This window comes from Melozone crissalis, unplaced genomic scaffold (assembly GCF_028551555.1).
Source record: "Melozone crissalis strain CALT ecotype California unplaced genomic scaffold, PUWL_Pcris_2 ptg000012l_1, whole genome shotgun sequence".
Taxonomy (NCBI): Eukaryota; Metazoa; Chordata; class Aves; order Passeriformes; family Passerellidae; genus Melozone; species Melozone crissalis.
In genome coordinates, this window is record NW_026535790.1 from 16438816 (window position 1) to 16466671 (window position 27856).

Below are 27856 nucleotides of genomic sequence, written 5' to 3' on the forward strand. Positions count from 1 at the left end.
GCTCAAGCAGCCATGTGGACTATTATACTTGTCTAGTTAGACCCAAAACTGTAAAGAGAGGAGAGAAAATTCTTTCGAGATCACATGTTAAAGAATCTGCCTTTTTGCCAGGACAATCTCTTTGAACTCACGTGTGTGAAAACCATCACAATGTCTGTCATTCAGTAGCTACAAACAAAGTTACAGCACTACTGCCCCAAGTTATGCAAAAGGTTTGTGACACTCAGGAGAGTTTGTCTGAGAGGCCTAAAATATGGATAGTCTGAATAGCGAACCTAGGCTTACAATAAAAAGCCACATACACACACACACACTGATCCATGCATCCAACCTACTACAAGATTATGGTCAATTGTTCTACTCATCTGCAGAAGGATGAGAAAACTGTCATACAGGAAAGCTGATTTAGGCCGACTTCTTAAAAAAATCTTTCTGAAAAAAGTGGATTAACCCTGGGACACAGCGATTACCCTTACCCTCCGTGCCACTCCCATTTGAAGCTAAATATCTGTATTTTGTAGACTGTGTTGTTCAGTAAACTAGATGGTCTTTTCCTGCCTCATCCTTTTGAGTAATCCCTCACAGTTCTACGAATTCCTTGACAAACTCAATTTGCTCGCTGCAGTGTTCTGCGCCGCTGGCCCGCCCTTCCCGGCCTCTGCGGCCAGCAGGCTCGCACACGGACTGACAGAAAGCCGTTAACGGGCATAGAGGGCTCGACCGGAAAACAGCCTGTCAGAACCGGCGAGGGACGGCGGGTGTTACGCAGACACGGGGGGTTCTCAGGAGCGAACACCCGCGCTAGAATTGCATTTATGACACACTTGAGTTCCGAGCTGTGCGGAGAGGGGGCGGGCTGACGCCACCGTCCCCCGATAGCACGGCGCGCCGCCGCCGCGGCACGCACCCGGCCGCGAGGGCCCTGCCGCCGGCCCCGCCCTCTGCCGCCGGCCCCGCCCTCTGCCGCCGGCCCCGCCCTCTGCCGCCGGCCCCGCCCTCTGCCGCCGGCCCCGCCCTCTGCCGCCCCCATCACACGCAGCTTCCTGGGGGCGTCATCGCACAGCTGCGCAGCCTCTCGTCGGCTCGGGCGCTGAGGCTGCCGGGGGACGCTGTGGCCTGGCCCGAGTGTGAGTAACAGTTACCGCCACCAATGAGCGAGCACAGTGCGCGGAAGACCCACCTACGGCGGGGGGATTGTTGTGGTGACGTCAGGGGCGGGGGACGCGGGCGCCCCATTGGCTCAGGTTGGGCCGAGCGCCTAGCACGGAACGGGTGAGGAGAGGCCCGGTCCGGGCGGGCCATGGCCAGCACCGGCAGCCCCCTGGTGAGTCCGAGCGCGGGGAACGGCCCGCGGGCCAGGCGGGCCCTGGCCAGCACCGGCAGCCCCCTGGTGAGTCTGCCCGGGGCTGCGGCCCGCGGGGTGCTGGGGGAATAAGTAGGCTCGGGCGTGAGGGCCGGCCCGTGAGAGGTGGCCGCCCGTGCCCAGCGCTCTGGCGGCGGCGGGGTCGCGGTGGGCTTTCACGAACGGCCCCGCCTCCTGCGCCCGCTGCAACAGGGCGGGTGAGCGGGCGCTGCCGCCCGTGGGGCCAGTCTTGTCTCTGCTGCTCGCGGTCATTCTTCCGCCCCCCACTCCTGAGTCGCCGCGGGTCTCCGTTCTTCCCCGAGCGCGGCTCGTTTGCTGGAGGAGGTGAGGCCGATGGTGAAGGGGCCGCACTGCGGCCTCTCGCGGACCTCCGTTTTCGGTTCCGGTACGGGGCGTTGGCGTGGCTATGCCGGGCCGTCTCCCGACGGGAGAACAGGTGTTGTTGCCTTGTGGGAGTTACCTGTCACTCTGTAATCGATTTCTTTTGTAGTAGGAACAAACGCGTGAGGAAGATCGCGAGGGTCACAGTAGGACGCCGTTTCAAACGCAGTTGTTTACGTTAGTCTGACAGCGTAAACTCGGTTTGTGTGCGGTGGCAAATCTAGAAGATGGAGTTGTAACTAGTATACAGACGTTGTAATGGTAAATTTTCTTTTGTGTTTTAAGTTATACAGTTCAGCTAGCATAGACATTCCCTCTTGAAAAGAAAAATAATCACCAGCTTTCACTCGTGTTGACAAAACTACCTGGCAGTGATATGTTCCTTATCCTCGTGTGCATGCTGCTGCGCTTTTGGGTCTTGTGTTCTGTCAGTTGCAAATTGCCAAGGTTCATTCTGCAACACTAAAAACCTTTTCATCAGTTGGAATTGGCTAAGGAGGGTTTTCTGTGGAGAATAGCACAGCAGTGTTGATTCTTGACATGCTGTTTTAGTGTGCTCTCCTCTTCATGCTCAGTCATTTTTTTCATTAGGGTATTACACAAAATCATATTTATTGATGAAGATGAGAAGTACTGTGGGAATAACTCTTCAGAACACATAAATGCTACATTAAGGAGTATGAGATAAACCAGTTTTTGATTATTAAAGGAATTTGTTTTGCTTTCTTGCTAGTTGATACTGCTCTATAAAACTGCTTCTGAGCATCAGAGATGACTTCTGTTTACTTGGACTCTTAAACAGAGAGTATGCTTCCCTTTGTGTTTCTGCTCTTGCTTATTGCCCATCTTTTTGGTTTTTTTTTTCTCAAAAATGCTCGCATTTCTGTTCCTTTTCTATATACAATTTAAGTCCTTGCCCATAAGAAAAACATGCAGAGAGGGGAAAAATTAAGAATGCAACTGCTTCCTATTTAGGTGAAAATCAGGATATTTTGTCAGGATAATTCTTTTTAATTCTTTCTCTTCCATTCTATTTAATATTTTCCTGGTCAGGTGAGTGTACTGACAGGCAGTACCAGATACAAGTGGCCCAATTCAACTAACCTTTTTGTAATTAAGATGAGATCAAATATGGGAAATCCAGTATTTCTGAGACTGAGCAAGTTACTGTTAATGTTTATGTGATGGAGTTAGTGACATAATGAGTTCTGTGATGACTGAATTGTAAATGCATAAGAGGGATTAGGGAGGGGAGGTGTGAATAGAGCACAGCTTTGAAAGGAACATTCTAGCAATTCTCTGCCAAAACAGTTTTCTGTATTTTTGTATGCACAGACAATTCCTAAAATGTTCCATTATTTTCTGAAGATGTGACATAAGGAGGGAGTTGTACTTCTAAGAAGGAAAGTATTTTAGGCTTTAGTTGCGGATTCCAATGTGATGTTAGTTATTTGCTGTTAATCTTATTGTGAGTATATTGGGTTTCAAACCAAGAAGTGCCCTTCCTCTCATAATGAGAAGTCTGGAAGTATGATAATTTACATCTTCATCTGCAGCAACCTCTTCACTGGGCTGTTCAGCTGCACGAGCAGTTATTAGATTCTACCAGTGTTTCCGACCTCATAAAGCTTATAGTGTAGTCATGGACCTGGCTGAACGAAATTGCTACCTTCCTTTTGTTCCCCCAGTGGAACTAAGATGAACTACACTTTTCAAAGAACTGGGCCTGCAGAGCTTACATAGAGTAAGTTTTGCATCTATGTTGAGAATTAGATTACACTATATTAAGAGTTCTGTTTGTAGTTATTTGTACATGTAAAACTTCCTGATACATACGTAGGAATAACCCTTCAAGCCTGTCTATTTAGTGTTCTCTTCTCTTCTCCTTCTTTTCATCATAAAGCCATGACTAGTCTTTATCAGTCATGTATATGCTTTTAACTGGGATAGGTTTTTAGTAAATGTTCTAGACATCAAATTGCTTACCAAAGCAGGCTGCAAGAATAGAAAATAGTAGAAGACAAGGATGTTAAAAAGGTGCTTAAAGGTGGAAAAATCAGAAGTTTTAAGAGGAACAGTTTTATATGCATTCATATTTCTAACATTATACGTTCTTAGAGCTAGTGGAAAGGATATGATCCACAGAATAATCTGAGTATAATAGGGATGTTCTACTAAACAATGGTTCTACCATATGGGTAGGCTTTTTTTTTTTTTAACAAATTTTTCTTTAGGTTATTGATCTATTACAGTGCCAGGAGTAAAGTTTAATTTAGCTCTTGAAACTCTACAGGTAGATTACTGTAGCTGGATGTTGTAAGATACCCTGCAGGCTCAGGCTCCAGTTAGGAGGCAGCATTATCAGAAAATCATGGAAAGGGATGCTGACTATTGAGGTGCTTGCAGGAATTTTTGTACAGAAGGCATGAAACCAGGGGCACAATCACTTTGTTAGACTGACAAATGTAGTCAGCTGGCAAAGTAATAAAAATAAATTTGGTCTGAGTATTTGAAATATTTTAGTAATACCTGTTTTTTAACAGTAAACTTGTATTTTTTTATATGTATTTGTCAGAAAAGCTATACAGATTGGTGTAGGACTAGCACGTTTATGGCATTCAGAAAATATGCGAGTGACCTTAATTTAGAAAACACTATGTTTGAAAGATAAAATCGTTTTTCAAATTCCTCATATTGGACCTTTCCAAAGAATATGTATGATGCCAAGGAATTATTTCTGGTATTTCAGATGGAAAAAACTTTCTTTGCAAGTGGCCAGGTTAGATTATGTATATATAATAAGGAAGGAAAAAAGAGGAATAAGCAGATTTTCCTCCCTTCCCACTTCCCTTTCTGACATCTTATTTGCAGGTAAGCTTTTAGAAACTTACTGTAGTCTAAAGCACCTGAAAGGACTGGAAACAAAGTATGCAAAGCTAGCTATTTGGTCTAGAACCTTATTTTTCACACCATATGAATTCTACTCAAAATTGCTGTAGGAAATAAGTGATTTGCTGTGTGGCTAAATATTGAACTTGAGAATTGATTTCTGCTTTAAAAGACAAGCTGTAAATACTTCACTTGCAAATATTTTATTATTCTTTATGGTGAAAAATTGCAAGGATTAACTGGTTTAGAGCATTCTTCTGAAAAAATACTAAATTCAATGTTTTGTTCTTTAGTAATCCTGCAGGAATTTACATTTCTTGACTGTGCCATGAATCCTTCGTACATACACTCCATCTGTATACTGCCTCCTTGGTGTGTCTGCTTCTCTGTTCTTCACGCCAAGCTGTTCTCTTTTCCTCCTGTAGCTGCTCACAAGGAGCCTGGCATAGGAAACCCCTATTGTGTTTGCTAGGCTGAGCCCCCATCTATGCCATGCAGCACCTGATTATCAGTGTGCCTTGTGAGGTAGCTGGTGGTGTATTCTGGGATCCAGACTATTGCGATCACAGACAGCTTTTGTTTTCCTGTGAGCTAGCCTAGATCTGTTTATGTTAAATTAATTCTCAGTGGTTTGTTTACATTATAGCTGTTTGGGCCCTAGGCTGACTTTAGGTTCTTGGAGATTTGTGTGGTTTCCTGTTTCTGATTTGTTTTGAAGTACTAGGTAGTGGAAGGAGGGCTTAAATAGTCTGTCTCTGAAGATGATTGGAACTTAATGCTTTGCTTAGCAGTAGAGGAGGTTAGAGGGTAACTGGCTGATATGCAGGTTCTTATAAATCTTTTCATTAGCTTTAATCCCTACCTATTTTTGAATTAAAATCTTGGAAGTCAGTGGCAAGAAATACCACTGTATGTAAAGTGGTCAAATTTAGAGAAGGGCATTTGCATAAACTAAAATTTTGGATCAGCATTGCTTGGTATGTGAAAAATTAATTTCTCTAGAAGCAAAAATGATCTTGTGGATAAAATACCTTTATTCCCTAAAGGCCAAAACAATCTAAGAATGTAGAGGTGTTCTCTGTGCTTCCAAAGCATTGAGCCTCTTGGCTATATTTTTGCTAATATAATATGAAGCTGATATCCTCATTAATCACTTATGGATGAACTGTGTTATGGATTTACTGCGCAAAGCAAGAAATGACCGTAGACGAACAGTACTTCTGTTTACCACTACTGCAGAGGTACAAGCCATTTTAGGTAAAATAGTAAGTTTGAATAGGGGAAGGCTTGAAGCTTTCCTTCCATTAATTTGTACAGTCTTTAATCTAGAAATGTATTACCAGGACATGTTTTTTTAAAGCTCTTTTATTGTCTTTTAAATTATGGTTATTTCTATCAAGATATTTTGTTAAGATATTTTTGAGGGAAACAGTTTTATGCAGTACTTCAATGAGTGCTTACCTTTCAGCATTAGAGAGATTTCAAATGACACTGGGCCTGAGGGTGAGCATAGTTGTTTTGGTGGGTTAGAGCCTAGACTTCTTTAATCAGTTGGTATTGCAGTCTGTCTGGACAAGAACAACAAAAACCCACTCCTTTTATGGAGCCAAATGCTTTTGAAGTTTGCGTGGTTAATTCATAAAAATGGTCTTTAAACAACATTTTTTTCATGTGGCAACTTCTGAGATCAAAAAACTTTACCATAGATAGATATGACTTCCAATTCTCTTGCAAAATGAATTTGTGTCAAAATAGGTTTTATAATTGAACTATGAGATTTTAATATGTTCGTTTAAATATAGTAGTTGGTAACCATTTATGAACCTTGATCAAAGTATAGATTTTGACAAATTGTATGACTTCAGACTGTTTTGCTGACTGCCAGTTTCTTCAAGTTATGTGGTGTTAAAGGGTCAGTTTGTTGGCTTATGTGCTAAATTTTAAATTCACTACAGCAATCTTTGCCATTTGATGATGAGGCTTGAAAGAGTGCTGATGCAGCTCTATGTAACATAAATGCAAACCACTGTTACATGAGATCACAAGATGAATGTTTGGTGTTAATGCTTTTTAAATATCTACAAATAACTAATACATGGAGTGGAGTTTGTTTGCTGCAGTTTGACTTACTATTGTCTTCAAAGAACTCTAAAGAAAAGTGTGTCCTGTCTTTTTTGGTTTTTTTTGGGAGGCATGTTTGCTCTCAGAAGTCATGCTGAACTTCTGTCAAGCTGAAATTGTGAGCAGAGTACATGTCTTTAAATTACTGTGATGTTTTAATATGTCTGTATGTATTTTGGTGTCAAAGTTAACCTGTTAAGTGGGTGAACAGTTAAGGAGCTGTGTGATGCACTCAAAGTACTTCTGAGACTTGGCTTACTGTGAGTTTTGTCTCGTTCATTACATGCTTGATTTTATGTTACAGTAAATAGGCTGATAGCATCTAGTGACCTTTTCTAATGACCGTTTTTTTCTCTTTAGGCTAGTATTTTAATTGCCTAAAGGCAATAATAATGTTGGCAGATAGGTGTGCTGTTGAATTCTTGAGATTATCTGACAAACTTCTAAGCATATTCAAAGTGTATGTAAAGAGGGACTGGCATGCAATGGAGTTTCATTAGTCAGTACATTGTTTCTCTCTATACAGATACATGTACAATTGGTTAAGATAAAGAGGATGCTGTTGGTCACTTAGCAGAAAGTCTGACAATCCATTTTTAGACAGACATCCAGAGCATAAATAGACATGAGCATATAAGGTCTGAGAACTGATGTTTACTGCAATTTATGAAAGCACACTATCCATTATTGCTCTGGGTTTTCTTCATTGAGGGTCCTTCGCTCTGGTGCAGCAACAGACTTTATGAAAGGAAAACTGGTGTTAAATATTGATAGGGATCACACAATAATCATTACACTTCTGCAAATAGCTCCTATATGGGATTGGTATTTATTGGTGCAAACTGTACTGTGCTCTCTGCACTGAAATGTGAGGCCTTTAGTTGGATTTTGTTACTCTGAATCAGTGGGTTTGTATCTTCAGTTTCTTGTACCTGAACTACACTGCTTTTGCCTGCAGTCTCATTTTAGGTACTATGAGGCATAGTTTGAAGGCATATATTCAGGCCCATCTAAGTATCTGACCTGATCAGTTGCTTTTTCTTTTGGAATATGCTGGACTGTGTGACTGTGTTACACAGTAACCTTTGAACTGGAGACTGTCACAACTAGGTACTGGGGAACCTACAGAAGGTTAACATTTTAATTGTGGGATATGAGAGGGGAGGAGGCCAGTGGAAAAGCTGTGTGTAATATCTAGTAATTATCCCTTTATCCCTTCTGATGCTTTTTTTCAGATATGAGATGTGTGTCACATGCAGTTGGTGCATCTTTGTCAACCCTCTGAAACACTAGTGTGCCTTGAAAAGAATATATTAAATATAACTGCTTAGCTTTTAGTTTTTTCACTTTAAAACTCTAGGTTGTCAATGTTGAAATTGTAAGCAATACAAAGTAAATTTCACTTTCAGAACTTCTGGTTTATATGACAAGGTCAAGACTGTTTACAAAACAGCTCAGACCAAACCTGTCTAACTTAAACTGCCTTTAGCAGAATCTTGGGTTGTGCCAGTCTTCTAGCTTAGAGTCTCATTACCATTATTTATAATCAAAACAAATGTACCAGTTGAGGTTTAAAGGTCATGTTGCTTTGTGTAAAAAAATACTTTCCGTTACCAAGGTTTGCTTCCAAAAAATTAGCTTTATAAGTAGTTAGATTAAGAGGTTTTACGATCATGTCTGTCCTATGTCTTAATGCAGCTTGAGATTCTGTAATAGTCAGCAGTCGGACTCGGTGTTATCAGACAGCTGAGAGGTCAGCATCCTGTTCATACTGATTTTCTTTGTAATAGATCTTGCTAGTAGAATTTCAGCAATAGCAAAGATGTTCTCGGTCATCTTCAGTGTTCAACAGTGTACAACATCCTGTCACTTAGTACAGACGTAGAGGATATTGGAAGTTTTAGTTAGTTTGGAAGTTTTATTAGAAGCTCAGTCTCTAATCTAATAAAAATATTTTTTGCTGCTGTCAGTGTTGTTAGAATGGTCTCAGGAAAATAGTGTTGCAGTTTTTGTGGTGGGATAAAGCTAGTGGATATGCAGTTGTGGTTGTAGTTGCTTTAGAGAAGTGTGGTATGTGTTTGCATATAAATACATCAATAGTTCTAGTGATTGTGCAGTTGTCAAAATGATGAATTGCAGAGGGAAAAGGTATGAATCCTTTTGGATGGTGGGGAAGGAAGGAAAAACATGATCCTATCTAGTGGGTTTTTTGCATTGATTCCAGTTTACTAAAGTTTACTCTGACTATTTGCAGGCAAGTGAGGAAAAGAACAGTATTAGTACTTACTTCACGTATAAGTAGAAGGAATCCTGTTTCTAGTTATTTAGTGAAAACTACTTGATATAGATTTTGAAATGACTGTTGATCTATAGTGCCACATATATTCAGCAGATTTGTTATTTTCTTCCCTGGAAGATTTTCAAAATCAAGTATGTTGCACTAAGAATGAAACTACTTCTATATGAAAGTCAGTGAAATGGAGAACCCTTAAGGGTTTGGGAAACGGTTAAAGACTAGTTTTTAAAGAGATAACCACTTATCTAGTAATTTTGTCAGTATGGTCTATGGTGATACATGACATGCAATAGGTCAGTCTGTTGTTACCATGTGAGGATCTGTGCTTTCATTGACTGCCAGCTGAGAAATGTTGATAATTGCTAGAAGGAGAGCATCTTCAAGCTTCTGAGAATTGCAGATGCAGTTTAGAACATTTTAAATTTCAGTTACTGACTTTGTATCTCACTAAAAAATGTCTGCATCTGGCAGAAGAATGATCTTAAGTCTGATTTTTACAAAAGAGTAAGGTACAGGGTTACATCAGATAAACTGGCCTGTATTCTGTCTTAGGCATAAATGAAAACCTATATATAGAGGCATATATGGTTTCTGCAGACATGTTTTTTGGAGCCTTTCAAAATAAAACTTAGAAGGTAAATAACACAGGACAAAATACTAAAGAATACATGGAGTGTGAAAGGGCGAGTGTAGGAATCACCTTTTTCAATAAACATTGAGGTGCAGACCTAGTTACATAGTTCTGTCATTTCTTAGGTAACTGATCCTTTTAAATCTATTGCATGTTCCTCTGTCCTCCTTGTTCCTAATCTTGACTTTTCTTTGAGAAAGTCAGGGGACTAATTGATGTTATACCCTGGCCAAAAATAACCTTCTTTTCCTACAAAGTCCATTACTCCTGTCTCTTCCCTCAGGATTTTTCTATACTTGATATTCATTGTGTCTTAGTTTTCAACTACTGCGTAATGAAACACACTGCATCCAGCACCTTTTCCCCCCCTTCTCACTGTGCTCTGATGCTTTTGTGGTGGATTTTTTTCTTGCTTGTTTGCTTTTTCAAGGTGATCTTGCTAGCTGCAGAATCTAATCAGACCACGCGACCACCACCCCCCCCCCCTGCAATGCTACTGCTTTATTTACCTGTAAAACCTCATTTGTGACTGGTGCCAGTTTATAATTTGGATCCCAATATTTAGTCTGTATGTGTGTTTTATTTACTGTATTTCATTTAATGGGATGGTTTTTATACTGGTGTCACTCCAGTTGCTGAGCACTTATGCTTGTGTCAGTCTTGCTGCAGTCTTGATGGGAAAGGGTACAATCTGTTTTTAATTCTAGCTAGTGTGTATCTTTAGACACGGCTGCTGTGTGAGTAGCTGTCTGAAGGAGAAGTGATTCATCTGGGATATGAAAATTCTGGGGACAATAGTTAGTCTGCAGAAGATGTCAGGTAAAATATATGCATATAAGGCATAAAAGGAACTGTGACCTACAGCACATACACTTTAATATGTATGTGCATAATAATAATATCAGTTTTAGCAGTAAATAAAGGCAGCTTTTCTCTACTGCACAGAGCACAGCCAAGTGAGGAATCACTTCTTTGGGAGCTAGGTTCCTTAAGACCATGTGCATAAGTGAGTGCCAGTCCAACTCCCTTCCAAGGTGGTTTCTGACTAAAATGCAGAAAACTGTTTCAAATTGAAATTCATGACGTAAAAAAATTCTTTTCGTGAGAAGTAATTTTTAATTTTGTAACATGGTGTATGTTACAGACTCTCTAACATGGTTGTACAATACATCTGTTTTGAGATTCCATGATTTTCATTTAGTCATAGTTTCATTCTGCTGGATGTATGTTAGATAAAATGGTGTTAACTTTCTTAAATATTTACTCTTGTATGTTTACACACAATTTTTTGTTTTGTTTTGTTAGTGGTCGTTTAGCAGAGCTCTCCTATTTGTTTGTGTTTTCTGCCCAGTTTCAAGTAGAACATCAGAAGCAGTCCCTGACAGACTAATTGTGGTGTATTACCAAAAGGGGCAGAAAGCAGCTTCACCAGGTTCCTTGATCTTACTTAGGGAAAATTGATAAAAGGGTACCAAATGACAATTTGCTTTGTATAATACATTAATCAGTTTTAGGAGTGTGTCATCTTGTATTCTGGGCTATATCTGTTCTTTTTGTTTTGCAATTGGATTGTCTTTATGTGGCCGTATGTAGAATTTAAGTAGTGCAATCTCCCTTGTTTTAAAAGGTCATGAACCAGAGCATTCTTCAAAAAAAGTTTTAGGTGTTGCTGATTATTAAAACCTCCACCTGATCTGCCTTTTTGTGTTATGTCCTTCCCCAATGTGCACTAAAGTGAAATTCTAAGAAAAAAATTAAAAATACGTCCTTTGTCTCCATTAAACTTTTCATGTGTTTGTTTAGAGTTCATTGTAACTTGGATCTCTGAACTAATGTTACTGGTACATACAGGTGTTTATTGTATGACTAGAAATTTAAGGTCATGTTATTCATAGGAGAAGATGCCATGAAATTTGATAACTTGGTGTTAGCAGCATTTTTTTGAGTTTAAAAAAAGCATTCTTGAATTAAAGTGTTCAGATGTTTGACCTATGGCTATATGACAGCATGACCTAAAAAGAGTTATTTATCAAATTGTTGCCATTTCCAACATAAATACTTTTATTCCCTCCTAAAGAGTTTTTTAATGATAACCCTTTCAAAGAAGAATTTTTATGAACTTTGTATGGAAATTAAGTACAGTTGTGCATGGTAATTATGTCAGGTATGGGAATAATAGTTTAATTTTCTCTTTTCAGTATGATGCTGTTCCAATCCAGTCAAGCGTGGTGTTATGCTCCTGTTCATCTCCTTCAATGGTGAGGAACCAAGCAGATTCCAGCACTCCACCTGTCATTTCCGCTTGTGGCAGCAGCAGACAGGCATCTAACATGGAGGGCACAGAACCCGAATCAAGATCTAATTCAAACTCCTTGCAGCAACATACAGTACAGCAGCCTCCACAGCCTCGAAAGAAACGACCTGATGACTTCAAATTTGGGAAAATTCTTGGTGAAGGATCTTTTTCAACGGTAACTTTACTTTTTATAAGAAGTGACAGATATCTTAGATAAACTTGAAAATTTGTAAATTTGTTGTGTAAGATTGATGAGATTGAAATGTGGAGAGAACAGCTTGAAGGCTTAGTGGATTTAAGCTTGACTGTTAAAATTAAGTGTCGTCCTAAATATGGGTGGTGATTTTTTTTTTTTAAGCTCCACTTAAATTGATCAAAAGTCCTGTTGTATCCTAATGACTTGATGCTTGGATGTTTAATCAACATTGCTTTCTATGTAATTGTGATAGCCATAATAGGTTATGTAAAAAATTCGATATAAAGGATTGGAACTGATCTAGGAGCTTGTGGTAAAAAACTATGTGATGTCCGGTCAGTGGCAGGAGGTACTGCCAGATGCTTTCAAAAGAAAGAACACTGATACTTCTCCACTATTCTTGCTCAGCCCCTAGTCCTTGAGGATTTAGTGAGTCACAGTCAGTATGTTTGTGTTCAGTAGCCTTGAATGGTTTGTATCTCACATCCACAGCATTGCACAAAAATGAGTTACATAAGTATTACCTTCGTGAATCCATGAAGCATTTAATACTTTCATTTGATGGTTTGGTACTTTACCAGTTGTAAGACAATAATATTTCTGTATCTTTTTCATATGATACTTGTTGTGTACGGTTTTTGGTTGTAGGTCTCTAAATGTTAGGGTTTTCTGGTTCTTCCAGTACAGCCTACTGCAGTGTTTAGGATGCAGGCCTCTAGTACTTGTCAAAAGTAATTTGTGCTCGGACATGTAGTTTGCATAATTTACAGGTTTCCCTAAAGCATCCAAGAGAGTTGTTGTGGTTTGGGTGTACCAGGACACTTCACTTCAGTAGTACACTGTTCATTTCTGCTTTTGGTCTCTGAAAGTTAATGCCATGTTCCATGTAGGTAAAGAAATTCATAGGGCTTAGCCCAGACTCTGAATAAACTTTGTCCAGCACTCTGCTGCCTGTCTCCCTGGATGGCAGCACAGCCCTCTGATGTATCAACTTCAGAGCATTTGATCTGTGGGGTGTGTATCTTTATGTTGTCATCAAAACATCTTATTAAAAAGCATATGATTTTTTCATATTAAACACAGTTGTAGACTCAGAGATCTGACTGTACTCCCCAAGATCCTCACCAATATTTTAACCTAAAAAGTGTTTATCTCAAAAAATAGGTGCCCTCATATTACCATATATCCAATGACAGCTTCAGATTAAAAAAATATTTTCTTCAAGGTCATAATGAATGTATTCTATTTTCTTGGACTTCTGTTATGCTGCCACAAGCTCTTACTTAATGCCAGGACTGCATTTTAAATTCAACAGAGATATATATGATGTGGCTTCAGGGTTTTTCTTCAGAGGACTCTCCAACTTTGTGGGATTGTATTCTGCAGCTGCAACTTCTTGGACCCATGCCTGATATAAACAAACACACAAATGCAGGGCCTTCTACTTGTTATTCTGCTCTTTTAAATTAATGAGAATCTACTTGGTTTGTAGACAGCTTCAGGCTTCTTTCAGAATAATATCTTTTATTGGTGGAAAAATTGTAATTCTCATGATTGAGGAGGCATGTTGTGTAGCTCACCTCCTTCAATATGTGGGTACATATATATTCCACCTTGGTTTTGTCTTCACCTATAAATGAGGCATTTCTTAAAAACAGGAGCTCTAAGGAAGTGTGATTGTCTGACCAAAACCAGTTCTTAAATGCAGATTTAATCTCTAGCAGCCTGAAGTATTTGTTTAAGTTTAGAGTGGGGCATGGTCATGATGTATGCCAGGTATGTTGGCAGTTACTTTTGCTTTGTAGCCTCTAAGGGTTCTCTGCTCTATCTATGTCCCCTTCCTCTCCCCTTCCTTTGATTTGAGATGTTTAACTACATTTCTTGCCTTGCTGTTGTCTGAATTTGCAACTTATGTGTTTACATGTTCTGTGCATGCTTTTGTTTTTCTGTTCATTTTATGGCTTTTTTTTTTTAAGCTATCCAGTTAATGTCTAATTTCTTTCAATAGAATTTACATTCCTTATTGATATTACTTCTTACCATAGGGTGGATAAGATTCAGGCCCCTGATAAGAGACATTGTATTAATATGTACCTCCGAGCTGTTTTCTGTTTCTTTTTTTTTTGTGCATATCTACTGTGGTTTTCTGGATTATTAGTTAAGGGGAAATTAAGATATATGGTATACTCAGATCTGATGGGTGAGGAAGGAGCTTGAGGGTACCAAAGTAGTCCTACTATCAGGTAAGTGCTCATGTACTTAGAACACAGCTGTTTTAATGTCAGTGTATGTAGGTAATACCTGTGAAATACAATGGTAAAAAGTTGGATACAGTGCAGGACTGGAAGAGAGTCAGTCTTTAGCTTAATTTGCCAAGATATATTTTCATCTGTGTTAGCTGATACCTTCTGCCATCTGAGTATGGTCTCTGTGTATGTGGAGTTTTATTTGATAACTGCCTTTTAAACTGACCTGCTTTCAGAAGCTTTTGTGGTAGATATGGTTGATGAAACCTAGTTATGAAAATCAGAAAAGTTAAAAACATTCTCATTCAGCTGCGCATCTTATCTAGTGTTAGGTGTATACACAGAAGGATCTCAAAAATTCCTTATGCGGAGAGGCAGATGTTAAGAGACTGGTTGTTTGTAACATTTCTAATACAAATTTTCATTGATGAAATACTGTAAATGTCAATGTGGTTTTAGGAGATGAAATTTTAAAGAAAGTTAAAGCTGCCTGTTACTGCTGAACAATTTTCTAGTACTAAAGAGTGCAACTGCATGCACCTCTTTCATCTGAAAAAATGCCTTATTTAGATTTCCTAAATACCTAACATTTAGCATCAAGTGTGTGTAGTAATATTTTGGAGTACTCTGTTGTAACTGATTTTGTAAGGGATTAGAAGCAAGTCCAGTGCAGTGATTAAAAAAGATAGTGTGAAGTTGAGATTTTAGCAAGATGTTGAAATGGGTATAAACTTAAAATGCGAAAAACAAAGAACTGTACTCATCTATTGTTACAAGGTTATTGGTTGCATTCGTGCAAGAAGACTTTTCAGATTGTCTCTAAAATTGCCTTTTATAGAGTTCTGTCTTGAAAATGAGCCTGGTGTTCCTCCAAAAGCATTTCTCTTTAAAAATGTAAACCTGTTTGCCTGAAATTTCATCCTTTGCTTCTACTAATTGGAAATCTTCTGTTCCTTTTATTTCTTTTTCTTAACAAACTGTAAATAATTGAAAGTTCTGTCTCACTTCTTACTTTTGCTCATTGGATAAAATTTATCTTTCAATCTTTGCCATCTGTATTCAGCAAAGTGCTATGACAATTATTTTTGTAAGTATTCCTCAGTGTACTTGTTGCTTTTTGTTTCCCTCTTTAAGAAAATTTGGCAGTTTACTTTGACTTACATTACAATCCTCAGAATTCTTCTGTGAAAAAAATATGCGGTATTTACACTCTTACATGTGTAAGTCTTTTGGCAAAACAAACATTGATCAGCTGAATTGAATTTCTGCAGAAGTCTTGCTGAAGCCAGCATAATATTGAATACATGCTTAAATATTTTGCTGTGTTCCAAATATCTACTGGAAGAACAATGTTAATGCCTGTGTTTAGTGGCCAGTAACAATATGTTTTCTTTCCTCTGACAACAGGTTGTCTTGGCTCGAGAATTGGCAAGTTCTAGAGAATATGCCAGTAAGTATTGACTCCTTTAACATCAACTTTTTGAAAATAAAGTGTCAGTGTAGTCCAGTTATGAAATACCTGTTGAAGGAACAGAATTAGTGGTTTCATGTTAATTAAATGTAACCAAAAAACTCCAAAACAAGATGGGCTTAATTTACTTGTACCTCTTGCATTTTCACTTTCTCTTTTTTTCATTAAGTTAAAATTCTAGAAAAACGTCATATCATAAAAGAAAACAAGGTACCGTATGTGACACGAGAGAGAGATGTAATGTCCCGTCTGGATCACCCTTTTTTTGTGAAACTCTACTTCACCTTTCAGGATGATGAAAAACTATGTATCCTTTGCATATTAAAACTTGCTGTAACACTTTCTTAAGACTAATAACAATGCCCAGTTTTGATTCCTTAAAAAGTGGTCTAATGGAAATGATGGAGGTAACTGAAGGTATTTAAAGTATCCTGATGTATGTGATGCAATTTTTGTAGTCACACTTTTAACAGAAATTAAGCACATGGAATGAGTGGGTCCTCTCAGAGAGAAGAGTAAGTGTCCTGTGAGACAGGGGGAAGCAATTAAACAAATTGTCCATGTGGTAAATGTTGAAAGGTGACTTGTAACAATCCAAGTTTAAAAAGAATTTTAAAATTCTAAATTGGGTTGGGGGCGGGAGGTGGGATGTATGGGAAGTGTTTCAGAAGTGTTTTATTCCTGATGTATATATGTGTGTACGTATATCCATCTATCTATCTTTAGTAAAACACAGTAATTCCTGCATTTAAAATAGGGGTAGCCAGCTATATTTCCTCTGGGCTGCTGTTTTCCCAGCTCTCTCTAGCAGTAATTTACGAAGTGCAGTTTCATCCTGAAAGCTCATTGTTTGGCAGTTGGCTTTGGTTTTTTGGGTTTTTTTTTGTTTGTTTGTTGTTTTGTTTTGGTTTTTTTGTTTGTTTGGTGGGTTTTTTTGGGGGGTTTTTTTTTGGGTTTTTTTGGGGTTTTTTTTGGGGTTTTTTTTTTGGGGGGGTTTTTTTTTGGGTTGTTTTTGTTTTTTAAGAAGATGTTAATTATGTGAACTTCCTCTTAAACCTCCTGCTTGGAATTGGCTGTGCCAAGCATAAAGGTATAGATCAGTCTATTTCTGGGGTCAGTAAGTAGTTTTCTGGTTTTCCCAAAGGCTGCTAATAGTGCTGGCAGGCCCTATATATCATACAGTATGAGCTCACAGGGCTTCTTTTGTATTATTTGTAATTCTTTTGTATTATTTATGTAAACACTTGCTCTGGTACTTTCCAGGTGATGGGACAATTTTTAACTTCTATCAGTTACTACTGTAAATAACTCTGAGGACAATTATGTATGTAATTTGAATGAATTATCCAGATAATTCTCTGGAAAAACTACGAAGTTAACCCTTTATGTAGTTTTTGCTTTGCTAAGAAATTTGGACCCATGTCCTTGGTTGATGATATATTTAAGATATTGCTTGGGCTTGCTACTTGTAAAGTTTCAAATTAACCACCTTCTTCCCTGTTGTTCATGTATTTTTAGTAGTATTCTTCTCTTTGGAATAAGATTGTGGGGATTTTTGTTTTGGAGTGGCTTAGAGATAAACCCTTAACTAAGTTACATTCAGATTTTGGACTTAGCTATGCCAAAAACGGAGAGTTGCTGAAGTATATACGCAAAATTGGCTCATTTGATGAGACCTGTACAAGATTTTATACTGCTGAAATTGTATCAGCCCTGGAGTATTTGCATGGCAAAGGAATCATTCACAGGTAATACAGAGTTGAGACAGACATGCAGTTGATCGTGTAAGAGGTGGGTTTTTTCCTAAAAATGTTCTTTGTGAAACTAAAAGCAAAGTTGGATTTTTGTGGAAAGCTAAAGAGCACAAATTGCGTTTGATCAGCCCTAGCACAGTTAACATCAGTAGTTAAGCATAGCAAACTTGAGGAGGAGAGCCAACCGCTGTTATACCAACTGTTGGAGCAGGAAAAAGTAAGAAAACCTTCTGGCCTTGAATTAACATTACCAAAAGTTTGTCTTTTAAGCTTCTTTGGTTGGCCTGAAAACCAGAAACTGACTTTTTGTTTAACTACTTTTTTTCCTGTGCTGTTATGTTGCAAAAGTAACTAGAATTCTTTTTGTCTGTGGCTTAATGTGTACTATATAATCAAGAAAATTAATCTATATCAGTTTTCACTGAGTAAACAATTTCCACAAAGCTGCACAATAATTAGGTAAGTGGTGAAATTAGTGAAGTTTTGAGAAGTACTTACGAAGTTGTTCTTGATGTAATATATTGTTTGGATGGTAATGATTTGTCATTCATGTTTATTAACTAAAGCTTTAAGTGCTAGACATCTGACCTGCAGAACTTCTTTTTGGGTAAGAAATTTATTGTGTTTAGGTTACCAAGCAGTTGTCATGGGACACTAGATGCTAGTTGGCAAAAAAACTGACTGGTTATAATTCTGATAGCATTATTTCTTTCAGTTATTACAAAAACAGTTTTTTCCTTTTAAATAGAAGTTTTTGTGAAATAATTTGAATCTAAGAGGGATGGATGTGGAGCATACTGAAAGCACAATACTTTCTACAGGGGCAGGGGAAAAGTTCAGGAACTTCTAGTTTCCCTTTGCTTTTATAGTTCATGTGTTTAGGCTGAGAGGATGCTTATAAAATGAATGTGGCATGATTGTCAGTGTTACTAACCCTATATTGGAAACCTCCTGTTGGAGAAGAGCTGCGTTATACTTGTTTTTATATGAAGGACCCTATGAGGAGGTCAAAAAAAACCAGGAAAACTGTGCAATTGGAGAACTTAGTATGAAGTTGATGAGGACACAGCTCTAGGAATGCTTGAAAACTCTTGGGATTTTTTACTGCCTGAAGAAATAGGACATGACATAGAACCACTTTAAGATGTCAGGCTACCCTGGAAAATTTATTACAAATATCTCTATGTATTTATATATATAGCCATAGATCCATAATCCAGTATTAATGTAGGTAAAGGATATATTATATAAACAGTATATATGAAGCATGTATAGAGTACAATATATCTACATACATACATGTCTTAAAAAAGCTCTACACAAAACTGTTAAGGAATCCATTCCATTTATGTACTTTCTACCTCTCTTATAGGACAGGCACAGGAAAATCAACAGGATTTTTATGGCTTGTTGCTCTCTGTGTTAGTTTTCAGACTTTAAATTGTACAACTCATACTTTTCCATAGTAGGGGACTTTAATCTGAAGAAAATAGTGCTGCACAGTGATTGACAGAAACAGCTTTCAGTTTTTACTAGCTTTTTCTTACCAGTCAAACAAAACAACTCCCATGCTCCTAGATTTCTTTATGAGCATTCAAAGATTCGGCTTAGGAGGGAAGTATGTAGGGTTTTTTTGTATGAGCTAAGGAAACTTGATGCAAAGGCATATCATATCAGTGTAACTGAATGCTCTTAAGTTGTTTCTAATGCAGTTCTTGACATCTAACTCTGTACTGCTATCTATTGTGTTTGTGATGCTGTGAAGTCTGGTTTTATTCGGAATCAGAGGCTATGCCTATGCAAATAGTAGGCATGCATTTGAAATGCAGATTATGCGTGGAGGTGATCTACCTTACCTGGTCAGGACATTTAGTTGGGGCTGGGTTTGCCAGTGTTTGACTAACTGGAGTTTTGCAGTGAGGAAACAGATGTAGAAAATCTTAATGCCATATCAGTCTGTCAGATGTTATTTAAATTAAGGCTTTGGAGTGAATGGGCTTGGGGTTTAGTGTGTGTTTTTGTGAGGTGGGGTTTTTGTTGGGATTTGTTTTGTTTTTGAAATTTTTGAATGTGTGACATGCACAGCAGCATAGTTTTGAGATTATTATTTACGTGATGTTTAAAAAAAATGTTAATGGATTTAACAAAATCTGTCTGCAGGTTGACAGCTACATGTTAGAGAAGCTGTTGTAACAATGTTTATAGAATGTTTGCATCATTTGTTATAGCATTATGTACCTCAGTCACTAGACAGTTTTTCAACTTTAATTTGTATGCTGTTTGAATATAAAAATCTGTCTTTTCCAGGGACCTTAAGCCAGAGAACATCTTATTAAATGAAGATATGCACATTCAAATAACAGACTTTGGAACAGCAAAAGTATTATCTGCAGATAGCAGACAAGGTTTGCCATTATTCATTATGTGACACCAGTAATTATATCAAGTCATCCTTTGAAAATGTACATGTGTTTTATTTACCAGATTGTAACCTTCCGATGGCATTACCTCACCTAAATCACTAAAGGACCTTGAAACAGTTTTGACTGTCACTATGTAGATTATATCAGAGGAGTTAGTGTTTGGTGTAGTGGAATACCAGCTAGATTACCAAATAGACTGGGAAGTTGAACTACTCAGGTTGCTTAGTTTTCATTTACAAGACAAGAATGCAAACAAATAGGTACCATGGCTCACCTGATACAGTATGTTTTAACTCTGCTTATGTGTTTAACTCCAGTGGTTGAAAGAATTGCGCAAATATGAAGGTAGTAGAATTAATGTGTCTGCAGTTGTAACTAATAGCCTGTAAATAGATCCTGCAAACAATGCTTGAAAAAAGCACTAGGCTGAACTGAATTCAATTGACTTTTTTTTCTTAACTGCAGCAAACTTGTGTTGGTAGATTTTATAACTAGGTACCTAAATGCCTAGCTTCTTGAACCAAACAGGTATCCCTGAGATTGATTTGTTTCTTCCAAGCAGGTTTTGTGTATAGTTAAAGAAGTTAAATTCTCATGGGTTCTTTGCAGCATTATGTAACTTACAGTGGATTGCCTTTTGGGTTTGTTTTTTTTTTTAAACTGGGTGGCGACAGGGGAGGAAGGGGAGTATTGGCTTATGCATAAGTATATGTTTGCTTATTTCTTTCCTTAACAGCGCGGGCAAACTCATTTGTAGGGACAGCACAGTATGTTTCTCCAGAACTGCTGACAGAGAAATCTGCCTGTAAAAGGTGAGGGCTCTATATTCCAGAACTTTACTGACTCTATCAGGAAACGGTCAAATGGGGAGGAGTGGATAAATCAAGCAAGACAGCTTAGTATTTTAAAGAAACAAGATGCTTGAATATTTTAACAGAGCTTGAAAATTTTTTTCTTATTAAGTATTGCTTCTTGTCTGAGGGCTAGCTTCCTTAGTTTATCTACTTTTTTGGGTTCTACTAACAGGATTAGGTGTTTTTGAGAAGGAGGTGTGTAAGGTGAAGTTGGATTTCTCACCCATAAATAAATCAGACAAATCTGTTATCCAAGTAATATAATTATTTTTATTCCATTTTATATAAGATTGCTCAAATATGGTATTTCCTGCTGTAGGAACAACAGAATGTCACATGCTGTTCCGTTAAGGAGAAGGCTGCAGCTTTCTTTGACTTGTATTTAGATCAACTTGCAGTTATGTTTCCTAAACTGCACTTAGGATTTGCAACATTTTAAAGCTTATCTGTCTGCCTGGTATGAGTGATGCCCTTCAGAAATTTCTGAACTCATTAAAATTGTTTGTTGATGGTATCCTACTGAATGTGTATATCTATTTTACTACAATGATGGAAGAGTAAGCTAGTCGCTGACAAATCAGAAGTTAAAAGGATCATTTAGGTGAATAGGTGTAGTAATTTGTGCTAGCATTTCTTTCTGATAGAGATACTATCAGACTTTTCACATCTTCTTTTAGTGAAGAGCTTTTGACTGTTTTGGCAATGGAAAGATTTAATTAGAATATCATCTCCTTTTAGAAGTTGCATAATGCTTCACCTGTACAGAAAACTCTTAGTTTGAGTAGTTTTAAGTATTTTAGTCTTCCATGAGGGTTTTGAAGCTTTAATCAAATCTATGGGTAGCTTACCTTGAGGTAAAGTAAGTTAAAAGTGTTCTTTCAGGCCAACACACTAAAGCATAACTTTCTTTTGCCTACCACACTAGAACATAGCTTTTCCGTATCATTATAGCCTGTCTTTCTGTTTGTGTCTTAAGAAAAGCTTTAAGTAAAAAAGATAAAAAACTGTAATATATTCTCTTTTTTAAAATCAAATATTAAGAGGAAAGTATTTTGAATCTGAAGGGGCATATATTGAATGAAGTTGGATGCATCCTTGAATCATCATGTGGATAATCAATATTCTTTTCAAAGTCATTAGTTACCCATTATTTGGACTGAAAATTCACCTGTCTTCCACTTGTGCTTGGAGTCAGTTTTTGTGAGACTATTACTCTACAGTTTCTTCTTCTAAGTTGTGTTACTAGCCTATTCTTCTGTCAAGGGCTTAAGTAAAAATAATGTGGAAAATATACAAAGCAAGTTTGTCCACTGGGTTCATGCTGTGTTTTAAGTAGCAAAAAGTTAAGAATTTTTCTTTTAGATTTCATATTAAAGATTTCTTTTACAAAAAAGGTTCTGTGTTTTTTCCTCTTTGCTTTGAAGCTCTGACCTCTGGGCTCTGGGATGCATAATATATCAACTTGTAGCTGGATTGCCTCCATTTAGAGCTGGGTAAGAGATCTGAGCTAATTATTTACATGTGGATCATAAATATATTGCCTCTGATTGGATTTTTACTGTACTAGCAGTTCTGAAGTATTTTTCATAATGCAGAGCTGGTATTAATGTCATGCTGCTTTTATTTGTCCTTTTTGGTGCAATGAAGTTGCTTAGACAGTTATAACTAGAGCTCCTGACGGAGAGATTCCTTTAAGCTATCCTAGAATTTCACGTGTAATTTGTGCCATGATGGTAACTATATAACTGTACGTGAAGAGGTTTATAAGGCATATCCTCAACACTCTCTGTTGAGTCATTTGAGCTTTTGTTGTTATTTCTCAAGTATTTGGTGCTTACAGGATCATAGTACCCCTTCACCCTTGGAAGATTCACAGGAACGTAACTTAACTTGTAGATTTTTTGTTTAATATTTGTCTGGTTTATTCAGGTTAAGGTGAAAGAACCATGGAGAACCAATAACAAGAGTTAATATTTTTCTCTTCTGCAGAAATGAATATCTTATATTCCAGAAGATAATAAAGTTGGAATATGACTTCCCAGAGAAATTTTTTCCCAAGGCAAAAGACCTTGTGGAAAAGCTGTTGGTAAATATTTGTGCTTTTCTTCTTGAATGTGCTATGCTCGTTTTGATTGATTTTTTTTTTTTTTTTAAATAACTGACCAAGTAGCTAAATGCCTAACTTCTTCAACCAAAAGGTATCACTGAAATTGATTTGTCATTAAATGGTTTGATGACATTGGAAAGCATTCAGCTTATGTAGTTCTCTTTTCTGAAAGTTTCTGTGCACTCTTGCAAATCTTATAATACGAACATCTGTGAGTATTATTGACTGTGTAGGGGACTCTCTTGAAAATCAATATCTGTTATTAAACAGCACTTTGATTTTTTTTTAAATCTGAATTCTAACAAGAATTGTTAGAAGGACAAGGAATGTCTTTCTGTGAAATGGAAGCAAACAATTCTAGATACTGTGCATTACAAACAGAAATTAAGATTCAAATACTTAGGCTTACATAGTTCTCAGATTAATTGGTTTTGAGTTGTCTAAGGGATCATTTAGTTAAAAACAGCATCCTGTACGTCACAGGCAGATATATTCATTACAATATAAATCCAGTTGCCTTGCATTTTAATATGCACTTAACATGTCTCAATAGTATCAGTCTAAGAATTACTATGCCTGTGAAGGTTTGACTAGTAGGAAGAAAAAGTAGTTCTGTTCCATCAGTGAGATTATAGTCATGACACTCAAGTGAATATGCAGAGAACATTTTAGGTGTTATAAGCTTTTTTCAGTTCAACAGTCTATCATATTAGCAGGGAATGGGGAGGAAACTCTAACCTTTGTGGATGATGATAAATACAACCTAAAAGGCCTATTAGTGCATTCCCGTGTCCAAATCCGCTTCTATGGCCAAGCCAGCATCTCCTGAATGGTGAAGTCCAGGTTGTATTAACCTAGTTGTATCCTGAGAAGTGTGTCATTTTGAGGTCCTTGAGAGGCTGATGTTTAACACCACCTGTAGTTTCCACAGCTTCTTGCATCACTAGAATGTGATGGTGGACTAAACTTAAAAGGAAGTGTGCTTCATCAGGCCTTCTCTGTATGTTTGTTTCAGTCTTTACAAAGGAGCAAAACCAAAAAATTGTGTCAACTTAAAGAAGTGCTCCTATCCTTAGATCTGTGAGATGATCTAATACATAATGTTGTTGACAAGATATAGTGACAAATAACATCTTTTATTATAAACAACCTCCTTATAGTATAGGTATGTATGGTTAGGGCAGGGTGACAGACTGGTTTTGCATTTTCATGTGGTGCTTTGCAAATGTGAATAATGCTTGCCCTTTCTCATTATTTTATGCAGCTTAACTTAATTTTAATTTGCTTAGGTTCTAGATGCTACCAACCGATTAGGTTGTGAAGAAATGGGAGGATATGGACCTCTTAAGGCTCACCCCTTCTTTGAATCCATTGTGTGGGAGAACCTACATCTTCAGACACCCCCTAAACTTACAGCATATTTACCTGCTATGTCAGAGGATGATGAAGACTGTTATGGAAATGTATGTTTGTCTGCTGCTGTATTCAGCTCTGATGCTGCCTGAGACTTCCATTATAGCATAAATATTGAATACCAATATAAAGAAATAATATAAATACTAATATAAATATTTTTACTGAAACTATGAATTAGTTATATTTTAATTATTAAGAATGTAATAAATGTTGCTGGTTAAATTTTTACTTAAATCAGCATTTGTTTTCTGATAAAGTGAGTATTTAAGGCTGGCTTGCTTTTGATCAATCATACTTTTTTGCATAGAATCCTGCTGATCTATAGGGAGTAAGATGGGATTTGGCCCAAAAGCAAAATAAATTAAAGCATGCTTAAATTAAAAGCCACAGATTAATGCAAAATAAACTTTTTAATAAAAGACATTTAATTACTTCATTTTTTTTCCTCCTTTAGTATGACAATCTCCTGAGTCAGTTCGGTTGCATGCAAGTTTCTAGTTCTGCCTCTTCCCATTCACTGTCTGCTGCAGAGACAAGTACACCACAGACATCAGGAGGAAATATTGAACAGTATATTCATGATCTTGACAACAATTCTTTTGAGCTGGATTTACAGTTTTCTGAAGACGAAAAGAGGTTACTTCTGGCAAAACAAGCTGGTGGAAATCCTTGGTAGGATCTTTGGATGTAGCTAAATAACTTGCACAGCAATAAAGAATCCTGGAAAATAAGTGATTTTGATTCAAATTAATATTTGTCAATCTTAGTATTTTCAAGTAAACAATTAGCAACTAGATTTTTCTTGGCTTCTATTTTTAAAGCAATAGCAGCAAAACCCTAATATTATATTTCTAAAATTTACAAGGTCTAGAAGATGATGTAGAGTGTATTTATAAGATAGGCAGAATGATGTTATCCAGTGCTGCAGAGTCTTCGCACTACAGTCCTAAACTAGAAGAGGTTCCTCCTTTTTTACAGATGCCATAAGTTGTTGGAATTTTTTGCATGATAATATTCTGTGGATATCTAACCAGAATGCCTCCAGACTATGAACAGCATTTCTTTTCACTCTTTAGAGAAGTCTCTCATGTGTGAATTTTGGTTGTTGTTGTTGTTCCTTGGTGGGAACGGGGGGGGGGGGGGGGGGGGGGAGCTAAGGGGGTTTTTTTTTGATTGGTTGGTTTGTTTGGGTTGTTGGTTTCTGTTTGGTTTAGGTTCTTCTGTTTGATTTTGGTTTTTTTGTTTGGTTTTGATTTTGTTTACCCCCTGTCAAATTTTAAAAAAACCTCACTGGTCTGGGCTAAGGAAGAGTCCAAAACTCACGTACTAAAGTTGTTCAGGACTCTCATGGAAAAAGACATGCTAGGGAGTGACATGAAAAACTACTTGATCATTACAGCTGTTTCTGTGAGAGAATTACTTCCGGAGTAATAGTTATTTTTCTTTTTCTAAGGCATCAGTTTGTAGAAAATAACTTAATCCTAAAAATGGGTCCAGTGGACAAAAGAAAGGTAAGGGCTTTTCTTAATTTCCTGTAACAAGATTGAGCCATCAAATTTTTGCACAGCTGCAGCACAGATAAGCAGCTTGTTTTTAAGCTTCCTTGTTTAAACAATTTGTCACCTATAAACAAGTTATTTCTAAAAAATCAGTGTTTTCTTGTGAGTAGATTGATTTTTTTTTTTTTCTTGATTTAGTAATGTGCTCTTGATTTCTTGGAAAAGCCGAAGTAAATCTGCTATTGTTGCTTTCATTTTGAGATTGCAGCAAATGAGATTTGCTTGTCCTCCTCCTCCCAATCTGATATAATCTAATAAACACTTTCTTGGTGCATATCTGAATGTGGTTTGAACCAAAAAATTATCAGTGTTGTTCTCAACTGTGCTTTTTTTCCTGGATCTGACTTTGTGCCTTTATCCTGAAAGAGGCAGAGGTGATGTTAGAACAGCTTTAAGTGTTAATTTCAGCAGCTTACAGAATCAACTACAGATAGTCTGCATCAGCTTTAGTGGAAAGAAGGTTCTCTTTCATCTAAGTTAATACCTGCTTCTTCGTAGTCTTTTCTACAAAATCATGACTATTGATTTCTTTGAGAAATAGATTCTGCTTCACTCTGTGCCACCTGGCGTTTCAGGTTTTGCTAGAACTTGAACATACTTTCCTAAAATAGTACTTGTGTTTCGCCATGTAGTAGAATAATGCGCTGCAACACCCTAAAAAAGGAGTGAGGTCAAATAGGTAAAGTAAAATTAAAGACAGCCCCTGAACCCAAATATACCATCCTAGCACTGAGCTGGTTTTATCCTGCCTGTGTTGTTCAGTTCAGAGATGTGTAAATTTACATTTTTAATTCCCTCATGGATTTTGCTGGGATTTGTTTGTTTGTTTTTGCATTGCTACTTCTACTTTTCTTGTTAGGGATTGTTTGCACGTCGGCGCCAATTGCTGCTTACGGAAGGGCCCCACCTGTATTATGTGGATCCTGTCAACAAAGTTCTAAAAGGAGAAATTCCATGGTCTTTAGAGTTGCGTCCAGAAGCCAAGAATTTTAAGACCTTTTTTGTTCACACGGTAAGTTTATTTTTTGAATTTTCTTTGTAAATTGCTCTAAGGTCCTTGGGCAATTTCTGTAAGTTATCAAAAAGATTTTTCTGAATAAAGTATAGGTTTTTTTTGATACAAAATTTCATAGTCCTAATTTAAAACAAAACTAAACAAAAATCTCAACAACGTCAACCAACAAAAAAAGCACAAAATCCACACCCCCAAACAAAACTGAATAATAACAAAACAAAAAATCACACAAAATCTCACTCTGACATACATGTTTATCACAAAAATACAACTGTATTTTAATTATTAGTGTTTAAATTAGCCATAAGTGGATTTTGGGCTTTGAAGCACCTTCTTAATGACTTAACATTTAGCCCTTCTTGTATGTAGTGAATCATGAGAGGTGTATAATATATTGTCAGTTGACTGCTTAAAATGGTTAATCAGTAATGCATAATGTTATATAGCTGTAATTGAATTTAACTTTCAGAAAGTTAACGAGATAATTCTGAGTAATTATTTTATTGGTTGGTGCAGAATTACTACTGCTTTTTGGTTAAACTATGTTTGGAGTAATCATTAAAATGTTGTTCACTTATAGCCAAACAGGACATATTACCTGATGGACCCAAGTGGGAATGCTCATAAATGGTGCAAAAAGATACATGAAGTTTGGCGGCACAGATACCACCAGAATGCTGCAAAATAGGAAAGCTCATCCAAAATTTCCCAGTTTCCCTACTTGCTGCTAGAACTCCGTGTGCAGCCGATCAGAGGAATCTTTTCAACCCACCTATTACCATCTCAAGGGGAAGCATACGTCTGAAATGTTCTTGGGTTTGGTTTTTTTTTGTTTTGT

The 27856-nt window shown here is 37.4% G+C and overlaps 1 protein-coding gene across 6 annotated transcripts; it reads left to right on the forward strand.

Moving 5' to 3' along the window:
* The first annotated feature begins 1082 nt into the window (after nucleotides 1–1082).
* PDPK1 (3-phosphoinositide dependent protein kinase 1) lies at nucleotides 1083–27856 on the forward strand. 6 transcript variants are annotated; one of them, XM_054271289.1, is made up of 15 exons: nucleotides 1091–1127; nucleotides 1854–2005; nucleotides 11880–12152; nucleotides 15827–15869; nucleotides 16060–16197; nucleotides 17494–17638; nucleotides 19952–20049; nucleotides 20804–20879; nucleotides 22346–22414; nucleotides 22911–23007; nucleotides 24318–24491; nucleotides 24899–25116; nucleotides 25898–25955; nucleotides 26863–27015; nucleotides 27599–27856. In XM_054271289.1, exons 2-15 carry the CDS (start codon nucleotides 2003–2005, stop codon nucleotides 27704–27706), a joined length of 1653 nt encoding a protein of 550 aa, XP_054127264.1. In that variant the 5' UTR covers nucleotides 1091–1127; nucleotides 1854–2002; the 3' UTR covers nucleotides 27707–27856. The 6 variants fall into 6 exon arrangements, with proteins under 6 accessions (XP_054127265.1, XP_054127264.1, XP_054127263.1 ...); XM_054271288.1 differs by lacking the exon at nucleotides 1091–1127 and adding an exon at nucleotides 1240–1324; XM_054271287.1 differs by lacking the exon at nucleotides 1091–1127 and adding an exon at nucleotides 1305–1390.